At 35.3% G+C, this 18,374-nt stretch overlaps 1 protein-coding gene across 1 annotated transcript in view; it reads right to left on the bottom strand.

Annotated features, from left to right (window-relative positions):
• Nucleotides 1-17,116, bottom strand: part of LOC140151545 (sodium/calcium exchanger 2-like) — a 48,258-nt gene extending 31,142 nt beyond the window's left edge. The window contains 2 exon segments of the mRNA XM_072173931.1: nucleotides 12,708-13,470; nucleotides 16,883-17,116. Of these exon segments, the coding sequence (XP_072030032.1) occupies nucleotides 12,708-13,386 (679 nt within the window). The 5' untranslated portion in view covers nucleotides 13,387-13,470; nucleotides 16,883-17,116.
• Nucleotides 17,117-18,374: the final 1,258 nt, after the last annotated feature.

The raw sequence follows: 18,374 nt of genomic DNA, 5'->3' as shown, positions 1-18,374 counted from the left end.
AAGGGTCTTGAAGAACTACATGTAAAGCATTGTAAACTGATGGTTAAAGGGCTTTAATAGGGATATGAACTGAGGAGGTAAGCTTCAATATAATATTTACATGTTTTTCATAATTTTATTACTGTCACATGTCAGAGGCGGCTTAATTGTCGCATACTTTAAACGTAAGTGTTGATACTCCTTCTACTTGACCTAATTCATATCCCTCCATTCCAATCTGCATCAAGCTTGAATCGGATGAATGATAAGAGTAGGGATGTTTGAGACACAGGATTATTTCTAGTCTACTGGCATGGTGAGTCATGTAGCCATAAATACAGTGTGTAAGGCAACCCAAGTCTGCACCAGGTGCTATACAATTCATTATTCACTTCAACTTCCACAGCCAGTGGCATACTAAATGGAGGAAATTGCCCCCTTGATTCAAATTTACTTGAAAATTGAGAAAAAATTGCAGTAGGCATATCTTCTTTATGCATACCCCATTAATTTATTTTGGAATGGATCAGTGGGACCATTTAGACATTTTTCTTCTGGAAATGTTGCCTAGTACAACACTGAACTTGGCTCAGGTGTGATGCAAATGAGACAAAATTTCATCTCAGTGATGTAAGTCTATAATTTTCTGATTAGAGAACTTTTGATCTGGGCCCGTGCTTGTCTACATCAAACAATCGCCTAACCCAATCACACACCCCATGACCATGGGCTCATTTGTAGAGTTACTCTCTTAAAAAGAATCAAATTTCTCACTCGTGATCTTTACCAAAAGATTTTAAAAGATATGAAATTACAATTTGGATAAGATATTGTGGTTAATAATAGGCCCTAAGATGTGTTATTAATAATATCAACTACATTATAACCACGGAATTATAGGCCTATTGAATTTTACACCGCATTTCCCTAGGGTCAAATTACAGTGCTAATGCCTAGTCTCACATGAGCTATTTGTTATGGTTTCAAAATTAATGCTTCCTATAGCTAATACTCCCTTCCGCTACATGTGTAAGATATTCGGCCATATCAAATGCGTAGGAGTTACATAAGCGGTTTCAAGCATTCTCCATTTAACAGTACCAATTAATCCATTTATATTGGAACTTCTAAACAAATTGTGAGTTACGGCTTTCTGGTTCTCAACCCTGGAATTTAGAAAGGCAGTTAAGTCCGATCCTGACTCCACATCGCAGCGCGATGCGATGCTGCGATGCTATAAAAACTGTAATCTGAACCAGGTTTTACGAGCTCGGCGGTGAAAATTCTCATCGCGCGGTGGAAATTTCGGTCCGGGATGGAGTTGGAAAATGTTCAACTTTTTCGCACCGCGATGCGATATCGCAGCCGTGCACGCTTCTGTTATTGGCTGCTGGAAAATCATGGTCGGCAGGATGACCATAAAAGGAGATGCAGACCCCTCATGATTTTAAAACATCGCAGCAGCGCGCGATGAAATTGAAATGTACATGTTAATTTCATTGCGCGATGCTGCAATGTTTTAAAAGCATTGCATCGCACTGCGATGTGGAGTCAGGATCGGGCTTTAGGCATTGCCTACCACTATATACCCACATGCATAATACACATCAATTCTCCAGCTTCAGTGGATCTTGTGATACCTTTTGCTTTTGGGACCTAGAGGGAAAGCTGCAAAATATGGAATATTATTGAATTTTAATCTATAAGATTAACAAATGTTAAAACTAATTTAGATTAATTTAATTTTAATCTATTAGATTATTAAAGTATTTTTAATCTAAGCTTGGATTTGTCCTTCATTGCAATCTGACATGTGCACAGATTCTGGTATTGAAATAAAGTGGCGTAAACCCCCAGTGCTGTCTCATCTGTCTGAGTAACTGATATGTCAACTGTTTTGCTAGTTACTGTGATGCTTCTTACTCACTATTCTAGTGGCATTGTGGTCCACAAATTGAGCCAGTTCTAAGTAAGCCAATGAATACATAGGCTCAAAAGTCAAACTGGTCTGCATCGATTCTATATTTTATACTTCCATGGTTGCGTAAATGTCAATGCTATGCTAGCAGGTTCAATGTTTAAACTTGTCATTTATAGTAATAGAGAATCCCATAGGATTAATAGGAATTACACATGTATCTATACATAGACTTGTTTGGATGATTGCCCAAAATTATGTCTGGTTCCCCGAAATAGATACGTCTACTACTACTAGTAGAGCACTGCATCACGCAAAATTCTAGAATCTGTGACTGCATAATGATGATTGCCTGTCTGTAGGCCATTATCAAAATGACATATAAACTGGGTTAATGTCCACCCTCAAATCATAAAATGATGTATATTGATCAACATCGAGGAAGCAAGTGTTTCTGAAAATGGATTTATCACTAATGCACTATTACCATCTAAATATAGGTTGTATTACCTCCATGCTTATAGGATGGACAAGGGAGATTTCCTTCAATCACTGTGTTGTCTTTTTTAAAGACCTTTCTTGTTAATTCTTCAGGCTAATTAAAAATTTAAAAATTAATCCTGCTCACAATTCATCATGTCCCATGATTATGCTCAGCAGCATGTATGCCATTATACTTGGCCAACCATCTCCATCCTATGTATTTTACATTTATTATTGAAGTCCTTAAATTAAAAACATGGACATTCACACTTCAGTCTTGTAAATTAGCCATATCCAGTGTGTGATACACATATTTTAGACTAGTGACTCATCATACCCTGCTAGATGATGTTGATATGTTACTATGGTTACCATCAGTAACTATGGTAACATCTGCTTTTAAAATAAAGAACTCACCAGTATTGTAAATACAATTTGCAAATGAGCTGTTGGTTAAATATTAACCTGATAATTTTACCTGAATAAATTATAATGGGAGCCCGGGAAAGGGACATAGATTGTGTGAAATAAATCTCAAACCTAACTCTGTGACCCAAGAAAGATGCAAATTATTTTCTGTTCGCAAATTATACACCCACATAAAGATGCTCTTTATGAGTGTTATTATCAAGTTCCATAAAATCAACTAGTGCCATGAACTAGGAGCGTTCATTGTAAATGGCTCAGTTGAAACTGATCATGGGATGCTTGCTGAGCATCCGATATCAATAACTGTTAACATACCGATTGATGCCAGTTTTTCTGGACAAATGCTCTATGTTGAATTATACATCAATTTACAACATCTGTGTAACACATTCTGTGTTACAATTACGTTGTAGGGCTTGGCTACATCATACAGAACACCAATATGTTACACATTAAATATTGTTAGAATAATACATATTTCCGATCTGTAAAGTACCGTAATTTGAAAGGCAAGGCAGTTGCTCTGATTATTTTAGAAGCATTTATTTATTAGGCCAAAAAAAATAAAAGGTTCGTCTTAAAGCTTGCGCGCGCATTTGTAAAATCACAGGATTTGGAAAAAAAAAGAAATGCAGAATTTTTTTTAGTTTTTTCCGGAAAAAATCACATTTCGCACTTGCTTTCAAACCACTTGTGAGCTTTGAGACGAACCTTTTATTTTTTTGGCCAACAGTGCGGATGAAAGATAAATTGAACAAATTGATGTGCATCTTATACTGTTTTAGTACATAATGAAACTTCAAAAATGCCAGACTTATTATATCAAAATATCATTAAAAATCCTGCATTCAGTAAAAATCCTGAGAAATCACATTCCTAAATAACAAATTGTACCCATCTTTTGCCATACCCAACTACAAAAAATATGTTTTTCCTAATTTTGATGACATGCACCTGATAACCTGTTAGCCCAATCTCATTAACATCTAGACCTACCATCCATATGAGGTATGTGAAGACAGGAATACTAATCTAGTCATCATTCAAGCGTGATTCATATTAAAAATATCATATTAAAGAAATGGCACGTACATATCAAATCATATTTCTATACATGCACTGTAGGTTGCAGACTCATGCTTGTAGTATAAATATAGGCTTACCCAATATCTTGCAGACTATATAAACATGTTACAAATCAAATGCATGAATAAGGCAAGAGACATAAAGTCCTAAAATAACCGTTTGTGCCAGTGGCGGCACCAGAAATTTTTTTGCGGGGGGTGGGGGGTGAATTTCAGGGGGGAAAAATCGACAAATTTTGCCCAAAAATTGCTGCAAAAAGTGGAAATTTACCTTATTTTGGGTTTTTCCCTCAAAACTGGGGGGCAAGAAAAAATATTGGGGGGGCACTGGTTTCTGCTCAAGATATTTTATCATATAAGGATACACTTTGATAAAAAGGTAACATTTTGCACAGGAACCTCCACCAAAAGGTTTTTTACTCTTCAGAACTTATGAGGTTGATACAAATTTGGATTAAAATGCAACTGAATAAACCAAAGCAGCCAACACATGACTAAAAAGTTGATTTTAATGAAAAGTGCCTCTTTCAACAAGTCTGGGAGAGATTACCTAATGTTCTTGTGATATTATAATATTGAAGATATGACCAATGTGACCTACATTGCAAATCTGGTTAACAATTATGAAATTTAATTGATATGCATTATGAACTCTACATACAGTGCAGACATTTTTACCATACATTTCTCCGTTTTGTTTTTATTAAAATCACAATTGCTTTTAGGCACATGCAGTATTAAATATTGTTTAAAGTTCCTACTTTAATTTATTTTTTTAATAACATTGTTATTAACAAAATTATTTCCTATGTTCTATCATAAATCACTGAATCATCATTGACTGAATCTGGTACATAAAATATATCCATGTTGGAATTTGTGATATTCACATTGTGAGCATTAAGGTATCTTTTGCTTCAACAGTGGCATAACAGGCAGGGTCTTAGCTAGGATTTTAGAAGTGCCTGTCATTTTCACCAAAACTGTCCAAATTTTGACTCAAAAAACCATAAGCCAGTCTGCCCCTTCTGGGGTTCAGTCTGCTATTATGCTATATAACGGTTTATAACCATTTATTTATTAGTCTGGTGTTGTTTTGAGTTCACACAACTTATTCCAACATTACGTTTAGAATTGAGCACATTTTACAGGCATTAATTTCGCATGTCCCAGGAGCAAACTTCATGTGCCTCCGTTGCCAAATTTTGGGAAACACAATTTTCAAACCTGAATAAAAAAGTGAATATGATGATAGCATATAGATATTTTGTGTCTTTGAATGTATCAGTCCTGTTTTCCTGAGCATTTCTAGAGCATATTATTGAAATGTGCTCCATAAATGTGTGCCAAAATTCCCCCTTTCGAACTGCCAAATATTACTTGCCCCCTACATTTGGTTTCTCGAACATTTCTTTTTCAATTTCACCCTCCTCCAGGGCTCATAATTATTGCACAGACCCTACTGCATGTTGCAGTATTGGAAAACACCTTGTATATCAAGATGCTACAGACCATCCTGGTACAGACAACCATGAGATAACATAATGCCCCACCCCTTTTACATGAAGATGGCAACAGACTGCTACTGATGGTTCCCGGGATGGTTCAAAAGATGTATAAAATTGAGCTTATAATTAAAACATTTAAATCTATCATCATAATGTAAACTAATAAATAAGGCGGTAATAAAAATGTGATCTGTGACTAATGATATTGCTACTGAACATTTATGAAATGTATGGCATCCCCCCATAGGACATGTATGAACTCCCCGGTCAAATGATTGCAAGGTACATCATTCCCGGCATCACTATGGGTGTGTAGTATGCGTGGGTGTTAAACAGTTAACATATGTTTTTCTAGTCTGCTGTTTGTTAATTTCAGATGGAATTATAACAATTTGAAAATGTAGATGAACATGTAGGCCTATATGCTAACTTAACTTACATATGTGTAATGTATTTACATCCTGGAACCGCCCTGTATGTAAAGCCTAGTCAAGCGGGAAGTTTCCGTAACTAGTTCCCTTTTTTAAATGTCAAAAAATTGGATAATGTCAAACAAATGAATACAACTTCATGAATTATCAAGTATACAAAGAAGTGTTATTGTCAATTTTCGAATGTAAATAGCCAATGAACCTTTGGACTAGACCTGTAGTTGATGCTCCTGCCAGCAAGCCAGCAAACAAACCAAGCAGTGCCGTTTTGTTTGCATAGTTAACCGTGAACTTGTCATAGGGATAGAATGCAATCAACAGAGGCAAATGATAAACTACCACTGATTCTCACTGAAATATCTCGCATCCCAGGAATTGACCAATGTACATGTACAAAAGCTAACATCACTGGACATCTATGAATACACACGTACGTGCTGTCAAACCAAATTTGGAATCTAGCATGACTAGTACCGTACTAGTGTAATAGGTGGCAATAGCATGCCTGGGGAGTGGGGCCATTAAGAATAATCTAGATCAAGATAAGAATAAACTAAGAATATCTAGGGCTTCACGTAAGAACAGCACAAAATGATATTAAACACAAAACGGGATGCAATGGGGTATATGAGGACCCCTGGCCCTAACCTACCACTTGCCCCTTGAAGTGCAGGGTATTTGTGGAATTCCCCTTTCTCTTCCCATGCCCTGAGTACCCTATTAAATGAGATTTTCAGGTAGGAATTTTCAAATTGGCAAAATGCTCAAGATAAACCAGGCACTTTATAGCCAACTTTATATATTTGACTACTATTTCATCAAAATAGATGATCAGAACGTAGTCCTATGACTATAATTCATAGTTGAAAAGAGGTTCAGTTAATTACTGCCATGAATGTGAAGATCATGAAAGATATTGCATATTAAAGTCAAAAATTTCCAGATTTAATGGACGCCATTGAGCTTAAGACATAACACGGAGACATAATTGAATAATAAGATTACAGATGATTTCATAATCTTGGCTCGAGATGTATCATGATGTACTCATAAAAGGATTTATACAGGTTTTGATATTAGATTTTTAACCGATTCAAATTTGAAAATAGCAAAAATGAGAACAAAATGCACAAATAAGAAAATTTGACTTGGTCTTTCTATTTAAATTACCAGCAGACCTACACAAATAATGTAAACAATTTGCTGGTTTTAAGAGGATTTTATGCAGGTTTATAAAATTATTCAAGATCAAATCCTAAAAATTGAAAAACAACTCTGCATTTATTTGATAATTTAATGTAACACAGTATAATCATTAGAAGTAATACTGCTGCAGTTCTCCCTATATCTCATTTGCCGACAATATCAGGGAAAGATAAAAATATCTTGTTTCGTGATCGTATGTTACTTCGATCGGTGAGTCATCGTGTCCATCAGTACTTGTACATCAACTTAATGGAGCCAAATATGCTGATGTGAGCATCTTTGATAGCATGACACCAATCCAACAATGTTAAGCATTTAGTATTTAGTTTCCATTTATCATAATGACACATTTTTTCCCTGCATCTAGCGATATTGTAATGAATGTTCAACCCTATCACCAATCTCTCCCATTCAAAAAGATGAATATTTTTAACAGCCAGGTAAATAACACTTGAGATCTTTTCAACTGCTTGGGCAACTATACAATTTCACTTGCTTATTAGCCTTTTCGAGATATGTCGTACACAATAGGAGATCGGTCTTCAATATGGGTAAAACTCTGCAAATTCAAAGACTTGACCCATTTTCGTTGCAGCGGCATCCTATTGTGTCCGCTTAAATCCTAAAAGGCTAATAATTATTAACCTCCCTGCTTTTTAAGAAGAACGAGATATACTCAATCTTCTTTCATTCCCTCACTCTCCTTCAATTGCAGAATCTACATTATCTTTATAATAATACAAACTTGGATCACATTGGATCACCATTGGTGATTCACTAAATGTATTAAAGCCTCTATATGGAAGGCACTGCACATTACAGGTCACATTTGCTTCATATACTACACAATTTGTATGGGCATATTACATGATGATGAGTGTAATTTAATTGTTATCATGGTAATATTCTTTCTAATGAGCTCAATCACATTATTGTTGCAGGTACATACATGTACGTATGTACGTCTGCTGACACATTTGTATGCTCTATCAACTTATTTTGTCCAGTATCATAAATTGTTATGTAAGAAATTGCATGAGAGATCAGTTTTACAAATTCAATTGATCAAATTAACAATATAAGCTCTATGGTAGATACCTTAGAGTTGTAAATTTCAAGTATTGAAATCATAATTCCTCAAATACTGGAAAAATATTTGCAGTAAAAATATATGATGATATCTAATAATAACAGTCCCCCAAAGAGCAAAATATGAGGGTAGGATGGGATGAGAAACTACATGTAAAAACATGCATGGATGCATTCCTTATAGCCTAAAATTGGTTATAATATTAAAATCAAATACTGTTATGGGTCAAGTATTCTTCATGGAAGGCTTAGAATGATTATCATTTAAAATGTCTACATTTGGAAAAAAAGTCCATAGAAAAGGGTACATGTTCCTGACAAAATCCTTATAATATTTAGCCCATGCAAATTCCTATCTTTAACATTAGTTTACTTCTATTGTAGTCAAGTTGCCTTACCCCATACATTTGTCAAAGTTATCAGCTTTTAAAAGCATATGCTTTCCTGATTTGTCTGATGTCAGATGAAGAACCAAATAAGAGCACAAAATGCAAGTATCAATCAGCATTTATCCTTTGGGCCTAAATCAGGTTATTGATGAGCCACATCTACATAGACACTTTCCTTGGGCGTGAAAGCTATATGATAGAGCAGGGGATTCCTGCTGCTTGAAAAAGGATGAAATGTGTTCAAACACAGAAATCTGTTGTTCAAATTACATTAAACAATCTACATACAAGAAACCAATGTGAGCTTACATATTTCTGTTGTACACAATCACAATAAATAAATAAATGTAATATACATGTAGCTTACTTGTAAAGACACAATAACAGTGAAGACAAACTAAAATGCTGCAAAACAGCAGAGACAAACTTTATAAATACTGAACATATGCTTAATTATATGTGTCATTATAGAAAAGAAATACTATCAGCATGCAAATAATGATCTATATGATGCAATTAGATTATATAAGTAGTAGTTTGGTTTTAATCCACAAGAACAGATTATGGAGATTGATGAAGATTGATCTGCTTCCTATGTAGCTATGTTTCTTGCATATTCATGAGGGCTGGATGTTCTAACCCTTGACCATGACAAATTATGCTTGGTATTGCATGCCTCTGCTGCCAGAAGTTCATGCAAATTATAGTTATTATTGCTCCCAAGAGGTTTAGGTGATTCTCTATCTCAGACTCTGCCATGTTTGTGTCTCCCTCTCCCTATAAGGGGGAAGATTGTTTGCCATGTGAACAAGGAGCTCTTTTTAAATAACTGCTAGTTTGTGACCTGCATGTAATGCTTTGTGCCGATTACATACACTAAAGTAGCACTATAAAACACATACTAACTCAGTATTAATGCTCAAGCTCCTCCAACAATATAAAAAAGTGTAGGGCAACGAATATCAAGATATATCAGGATGAATTAAACTCATGTGACTATAAACTGGAGGCGCATTATTATTTTGTTCCCAATCCCAATGAGTAACATTCCAATATGGCTGCCTGATTTTCAATATCAGTATAAAACTAGCAACAACACTCTGGGTTTACAGATTCAGAGCTCTCCTAGGCTAATCTCTTTGGGAGCACCAAATAGGCATGAAATCCCCAGTGAAACTCATGGTTTTAAAAGAATGAGTATCCTACACCATCTTCTACAACTAAACTAAAATGATAACCGAAGACCAAAATGAAGAAGAAATGATGTAAGTTCTGGTGCCATTTGGTATATCCAGATGACATCATATAAATCATGATAATGAACATGCTGAATTATTCAAAATTAAAAACAATGTTCCCAATGGCAGAGTCTATGATAAGAGTTGGAATCTATAGTAAATATTGATATTTAAGTCGATAAATAACATATACGTGTAGTATAAACTAATTGCTGAAAAATTGAGTGGTTAATGATCATGCAGGCAGAACTACCAATATGGGGATTAAAATATTTAAAAACAATATAAAATGTGGCTACAAACTAAAATATGCTGAAAATGAAGAAATTTGAACATTTTGAAAAAAAAAGAAACATATCTTCATGCCTGAATTGTGGAAACACCACAGGGTTCATATCATAGCAAACATAAGTGAGCAATATTCAAATTCATTTTAACAATTAAGTGGTATGCTAGCCAATAAATAACAAACAGCCCACACTTGGCCTGAGTGAACTTTGCAACATTTTGAGGGGTATCATTTGCGTAGGAAGTTAACTTTTGTACTTTGCAACCCATGCATAGGGATTGTGTGCAGTGAGTATTCATAGATACCAAGACCTGGTAGTGGTAGTATACAATCACCAATCAACTGAGGAATATAGGTTACAATAAATAAATAAATAAGATAAATGATATGGGTTGGTATGGGTATCAACAGTATCAGGGTGTAATTGGTGGGTAATGTGGATATTAATTATACCAGTGTTGCCAATTCTTTGGGGTTGAATTCAGTGACTTTCAGTTTCCAGAATAAGATAGTTAGCATTATACCCCTTTAATGTTAAACTTCTTGTTAATAGTTAGATCTGTTTTATTATTTGAAAATGAAATTATCATTCTGAATCTGAATTTCACTATGAAGCCTAAAAATGAACACTTTTTATGCCTGCTGGAAATATTATTTTATTGAATTTATTCTCTTAATTGTATGTGTGATTTAAACCAAAATGGACATGAAGTATAAATAACACTTATTTCTGCTTTTTGCACTTAAAAAAGTGTGAAATAGACAAGGAATTACAAAGCATTACATTCCTCTACTTGGTAAATTCATAAATTTTGTGACAAAGTGAACAACTTTAACAGCGACTTAGCAAAGACAAAATCAATTGTCACGCACAGCAACCAGAATTAAGCTGCAAATGACAGGATCTAATATATATATCACTGTTACAACAGCTTGCAGCTTAAAACAGGGACATATTTTTGCACAGTCTGCAACAGATATCAATCTTTAGTTACCAAAATATCCATAATTTTGTTTGATGTATTGTGTGTTTATGGCAACATTTAAGCAATATTGATGAAAACAAGTTGGCAACACTGGTGATAGAAAATGGTGATCATAAGGTGATGAAGATTTTCTAGTAGTGATGAGGTGTAGACGACCTTTGACATTTGAACTTAAAATTACAAAGCTTACCAAATCCATAAACCTCTATGATATGGTCCCAATGGAATATTACAAATAAAGCAAAAAGTCAAAATAGTTAGATAAAACCAAATAATTAAGTAAATAATGCTAGCAGGTAAAAATAAAGAAATATAAAGAATATCTTAGCAATAGTCTTGCAGTATAATACAAGAATGTAATATTTTGAGACGACACACCAACAAAGACAGACTCTAGAAATCTCTTCTTCCATGTTAACATAGATGTAATTGTATATTATTACTTAAGTTGAGATTTGGATGCATGCCGATTGTCTGTGTGTGTGCATGCAAAAAGAATGATCTATTATATTAGAATATTTTCAAAGAAAGAATTCTCTTCCATACAACTGGATTTCTTATAAATTTTATTCTACTCTTTATGTGGTTGTATACATGCATTGATACCATCCTACCTGCATTCAGTACATACCCGCCTACCACTGCACTTCATGTTGTGACACCGGTTACAGATGCATGCATCATTACCTCACTGAAACAAAGTCTTGCATTGTCATGGCAACCCATTGATATAACCCAGATAATTTGTTTTTGTGCGTGTTCAAAACAACAATTACACTTAGTATCCAAAATAGTGAAAAAATGACAGAAATAATGAAACACTTTTATTCATATTTCCATGCTTTAATACCCAAATTATATCCAAAACCCATTCAGAAATTCTGCTGAACATGCTTTAACATTAAGTTTTCATGCTTCACATTTTGTGAAGTAATGCATTTGATGAGTCACTTGTTCTATGCTACTCCACACACAATAAAACAGCAATCCCTATTCTAACTCTATACTTATTCACCCCTTAGTACTCAAACAAAACTCATCAAATGCATTTACTCCAGATGCCCTCCCCCCTATTAGTATTTCATAATGAGAAGATTTGCAATGCACTTTTAAATCAGATTCCAGATCTACGAAATGTTTCTATCCTTGCATTACATCAATGACAGTTTAATATTCCTAGAGACCTGTTTCATAGATTAGAAATGATTCTTTAAATATTTGGATTAATTCTTGTAGTTTCATGTGAGTAAATTGATATAAGTTTTCATAATAAAAAAAGATGGGTAACAGGAATTTAGCAATAATTTACACTGGTTTAATGCAAGCAGGGCTCAAAATAAGTGGTGGCTTAGGGCAATATTGTCCAAAATTTCATGAAATTGCCCCTGTAAAAAATAGGAAAAGGTATCTAGAAGGATGTTTAAAATCGCAGAATATGTTCAAAATCTCTTTCATTTAAGTAATTTGAGCCCTGTTTGGAAGTGATGTGCCAAGATGGGTATCATGGCATTGTTTTACTCACATGCAACTACATGTACTAGACATTGAGATAGAAATTTATGTTGATTGGAATAGATTTGAACAATCTGGATCCATAGATCTGGAATCTGGATCTCAAAAGTGTCACTGTTATGAACATCATGATATGATCATCATGATCACAGTATGTATACCCACCTAGACCAAGCTCCATGTCTGCTGGTGCATGCTTCTTAACTCCACAGAGTTCTTTGTCAAACATGTAGGCAATGATGACCAGAACAGGAAAACACACAAAGGTGAAGACTGCTTCCCATATATCCACTACATTAGGAGTAATAACACTGAGAACTAAGAATAGCCAGACGTAAGCGAACAACGAAAATGTTGTGGTGGTTGCAAACACCTTGATCATATCTATTCTTCTTGTCTCACCATCGGGTATTGCGACCACGCAGACTGCTGTGATTACAAACAAGTTAAAGGCAGCTGAACCTACAATTGTACTTGGCCCGAGTGGTCCAGACTCAAAACTGTTGCCAATGATTTCAATAACTGACAACAGAATTTCAGGGGCACTAGAACCTAACGCTAACAAGGTAAGATTAGCAACGGTGTCATTCCATACTCTGATTTCAATTTCTTCAACGCCACCAGGAGCATCCGGATTAGATCGGTTAATCTTTGATGTTTTACTAGTAATGACCTCAATAGCACACATGAAAATGTCTGCCACAATGGCTACTCCCATGAAGCTCCATAGTAGTCCTAATAGGTAAATGAATCTTCGGAAATGGATGCTCCATCCCGATTCATCTGTTAGTGGAAGGATTAATCCTGTACACAAATCATATGGTGAATCTGTTGCGTTAGACATCTTGGTTAGATCGGACTGGTATCACCTTGACAACATCCAATATGGCTGCCCCTTATCTTGTCACTGCTGATTGGTAGCCTCAGCCTGCATCAAAAACAACAAAGTATGTGACTCAAGTAAGTAAAACAAAAGAAATATAGGAATATAATTAGCAATTTAAACAATTTTCAATTTCTATTAATTTTTTTGCTTTATGATTTACCAGTACCACAAACTGATATTGCACTCAAACATAACACATTTCAAAAACACATTTCAAAAGCATTGAAGGGTGAGTTCTGATTCTGATTACTAGATTAATTTTTAAATTGGACAAAGATTAATCCAAAGGTTCCTGATTTTGCTGAGCAATTATAATGGTTCAAAGCATCTTAATACTAATTATACAGAGTTTGTCCGTCTGTCCGCAAGACTATCGCAGTGCAGCGGAGCTATCGCGTGCTTTAGAGCGCTGCACGCCGAGTATCAACGGGCGTGTCGCTGAGTACCGACGGGCGAAAAGTGGGTATCGCAAAGCATTACAGTGTGCATGTGACTAATTTACAGGTGCATCTCATCGGACCAGAACCAGGTAAGGCCTATAGCACATTATATTGATCACTAAGAGACGCAGGCCTATATCATAGTAGTTTAAAAGGTCAGGGCGGGTATATGGGTAACGGGTGTTTGGTAATTAGAGATAGGCCTATAATGAGAACCACCCAACCCGAGAACCGCGAAATCTAGTTTCCTATAAAGATATGTTAGTGATGCAGATCCATACATTGAGAAGTAGTAAGGTCACTAGCCTGTATTAGAATATACAGTTCAAATTTGTAATCTACTTTGATTGGCAGAAGTAACCTTTCACCAAATAGACTATAACTAGACCCAATTTATACAGATCAGATCAAAGAAGATCAAATACAAATTAGCATATACAAAAGGTATAATTACGGTACTGCAATGTGCAGTGATGACACTGCAGTCAGGTCAAACACTCAAATCAACAAGAAATTTGCATAAAAGGATAGCTCTATAAGCTTGACAGTACATAACAGATCTTGAAGCTCCTGGTATACTATGAATCATCTTGTCAGACCACATACTCTTATGATCTTTCTTCAACTCAGTGTTCTTAGGTGTGGAAGCTATCCTACTATCACATATCCTGTAAGTCTTGCCATAGGACAGGGAAGTTCCTGGAGCATGCATATAGTTGCTAAGATACTGATATACTGTATGACTATCATTATGATACAGCAATAAAGCAATTATCTCAGTATTGGGGTTTCAGACGTATACAATGATAGAGCAAGTTGTTCTTTGTGGTTATCAAAGATACAGAATATGCCCGAAGGATGATTGTTCCCCAAGGATTGTTCAAGATACCAAACATCCCGGCCAAACATGTCCTAGTGATACATTTACTTGACCCATTTATATATATATTTTTAAATCAAATGGTCTAAAAATAACTATTTGACATGAGGTTTACACTTCAATGGTATTCTGCTTGAACTTAGCTATTTCAAGTAAAAGCGACTTGCAGTTTGTACTGAAGGAAAACACACATACACACCCCCACAAGGAAGTAAATTAAACAATAGCTCAGAGCCTCAGACACACCCCTATACAAAAACACACACACACTCTTACAAACACGCCCCTACCTAATAAACCAAATAAATGCCACCAATTAAAATATTCTAACATATCTCAATCCATATACCAACAATCCAACATGACCAACAGAATTTTTTAATCATAATGCCCCTCGTCAAACTTGAGATTGGATCCAGTTGAGTCAACACAAGGAAGGGGGTAAGGGGTCAAGGGTCAATGGATTGCACCTAACCAAACATCCTCATCTATTTCAGGCAAATGCTAAATGTCAGTTTGTCTTAAGACTACGAGGAAATTCGCTGCTTTGGTTGCACAAACTTGAGCAACAAGTGTCTAAAAATCTTGAAATTAGCAAATTAAAGAAGTAAAAAAATGTTTGATATCAATTATTTTGATTTACTCTGTGAAAATTCCACTTTTTTAAAGTGTTTTTTACTGTGCCTCCTCTAAAGTATGTCATTTGACATGGGCGGTTATATTTACACTGTTTTCATAATTATGTTTAAAAATGTCCCATTTCAGTTCAGTGTACCCTTATATTGGAGACTTAGTGCTTGAAATGTAGGGAGGGATAAAGTCCAGGCATGTCCTGTGTTATCCCGGGTGTTATCACCAAACCTTTTGGATAGGCGGTTTAGAGTATCGCAATCTGCAAGTTGAAATATCATGGGTGGCGCATCTTGGAGCATAGACACTTTTTAATATACAGTAGGCTATATGATATAAAATGTTTTATTTATATCCCAAGTAATTTAAATCATATCATGGTTAAATGATCTTGTGAAAACTGTGCATGCATCGCTAAATGGCAGACATCCTTTGCAGGTGTGCCAATAACCCAATCAATGATGCACATACATGCAGCTGCAGCCCTAAATGTACTGTATGAGTCGGATTGAGCCTGCCATAGCCTACCAGATAGCAGATACCACTTTTTTTCTAGAGCAACCAGATATTTTCTACATTCAGATTTCAAAAACTGGAATTTGCTGCATTTCATTGATGAAAGAATTTCATTGATGAAAGAATTAATTTATCAATTTATTGATGCTTTAATCATTTGGACTTAGTTCAATGATATGAAACTTCCAACCCAGCTGTACATGATGTACATACACAATGTGTCAGTCACATGTCCCTAATAGCGTGATAATGTGAAAGTGATCCTGAAAACTTGAAATGGTTCCAATCTACACATTTGATTCAAATCACAGGACCTCGCTTGAAGTAGCTCTAGTATAAAGAGCCCAGGCTGCTATCATATCCACAAGAACTTTGAGCAAGCACTTCACTGTCAGCGCTATAAAGACTTATCCTCACGCTGACGTGCTCGCTGTTCGGTTATCACAATTCGACGGAACTGAGCAAGTTTATTGCTCTTGAATTAAAGGTGCATTTGCAAACTCCAAATCCATGTTTTATACATGTACCGTACTTGCGAAAATAAATTGTCTGCTATAAATTTAGGTACAATTACCGAATAGGGTGCAACTTGCTAGACTTGAGTCCAGTACTCGTTTACGGAGTTTAGGGTTAGGGTTTAGGGTTGGGGTAGGGCAGTCTTGTAATAAGACTAGTGGAGTTGCACCCTATTCGGCAATCGCTCCTAAATTTATTCATGTACAGAAATATTTATTATTGGTGGGGGTGTTAGCCTGGTGTGAAATGCACCTGTTCATCACACATGAACACAATATCTGCAGAATTAACACAAAGCATTGATAACAGCTTGCTTTTTTTTTCAATTATTACACATTTCAGAGGATATTGATGAGGAAATCATAAAGCAATATGATTATGATACATATTGTATGTTTTACTTTCAATATGAAAGAAAACATCCTCCTATGGTACTCAAATTTATAATTATGTACATGCAAATATCACTTACCTGAATTTGAACCAAACTTTTATTTCCAAATTCAGAACTATTTAATATCCTTTTCTAGCTCACAAGAATGACCATATGTCCACATGAAGGTGCCAACATGTAGATGGAATTGACTTCAGACAGAACTTGGTACAAATGGTATAGGCTAGGTCTTAAATGCATGTAAAATGATTCATACCACAGCTTAGCAACCAAAGTTACAGAGTTAAATATATCAACACCCACACAAACATACACATGCCGCTACCACGCTATAGGACGGTAGCTATAGGACGCAACAACACTGCATGTAACATGTGCACAATGCCAGTGCATGCAGTACAGGACCTAGTTGGAAGCCACACCCCCATACTAGTATCCCAATGAACTATCAATGCCAAGGGCAGCCTGCCAGATAGACATTCCCTAGATTGTAGTATCTCACGTTCATTCATTAATTCATTCAGCAAATTCACACAATTGTCCAGGGTGGATTGTATCCTGAATTGCATACATAATATGAGGGCCAGACTTTAGGCCTATATGCCTTGTTTTGTACATATGTACAATGTCTGCCTACATAAACAACAAGATTTTGATTTGAAGTGTAAACAAGTAAATCTTTTTTTCCTCATAAATATATTGAAATATTGTAATTAGTAAAGAAATGTAAACATCAGGGGGTAGTGATAACATAGTAACTTGCACCATCAGGCCATGGACTGTAGGCCCAAAATTGCCCCCCTAACATGAAATTGACCACAACTTGTTCTGTATCTTGTCGGTTCAATGTTTACAAAATCATGGGTGACATTAGAGAAACAATTGCGCATATTTTCATTATTCTGGGATCATTGTGTACATTTGTCCCAGTTGTTCCATGGAAATATACCCTGACATAATTTGACAGCTAATTTGGGCTCTGACTGTTAGGCCAAAAAAAAAAGTTGTTTGTTTGTACTCCACCGCCCGCTCCTCAGATTAAGGCCTGACCAATTTTTTTTTTCAATTTTTTAAAAATAAAAATAAGTAAAATTCAATTTTTTTCCAGATTTGGAGTATCTCTGGACCTATAACTAGAGCTAAATGCTAAGATCTTTCATGGTTGAAAATTAAAAAAACCCAAAAAACATTTTGTGTCTTCAATATGCAAAGTTATAACTTGTGTTCATGTCATAGTCTATTATTTTTAGTGACTTCAAAATGCATTGGATTTGAAATCATTAAAAGACTATGACATGAACACAAATTAAAACTTAAACTGCATATTAAAGAAACAAAATGTGTTTTTTTAAGTCACCATGAATGATTGTAGCATTTAGCTCTAGCTAGGTCCAGGAATATGCCAAATCCGAAAAAACAAAATTAAAATAAAAATAAAAAATCCGCCCGCCCGCTTGTCCTCTTTCAAAGCTGTGGAGGACAAACAAACAATTATTTTTTTTTGGCCTTACTGTAATTTCAAGAATATAAGCTTCAGCTGCATACATGTGTATCGACTTGCATTCTGAAA

This window comes from Amphiura filiformis, chromosome 1 (genome assembly GCF_039555335.1).
Source record: "Amphiura filiformis chromosome 1, Afil_fr2py, whole genome shotgun sequence".
NCBI classification, from domain to species: domain Eukaryota; kingdom Metazoa; phylum Echinodermata; class Ophiuroidea; order Amphilepidida; family Amphiuridae; genus Amphiura; species Amphiura filiformis.
The sequence above is the reverse complement of the archived record's forward strand: the minus strand, read 5'-3'. Positions and strand labels throughout refer to the sequence as shown.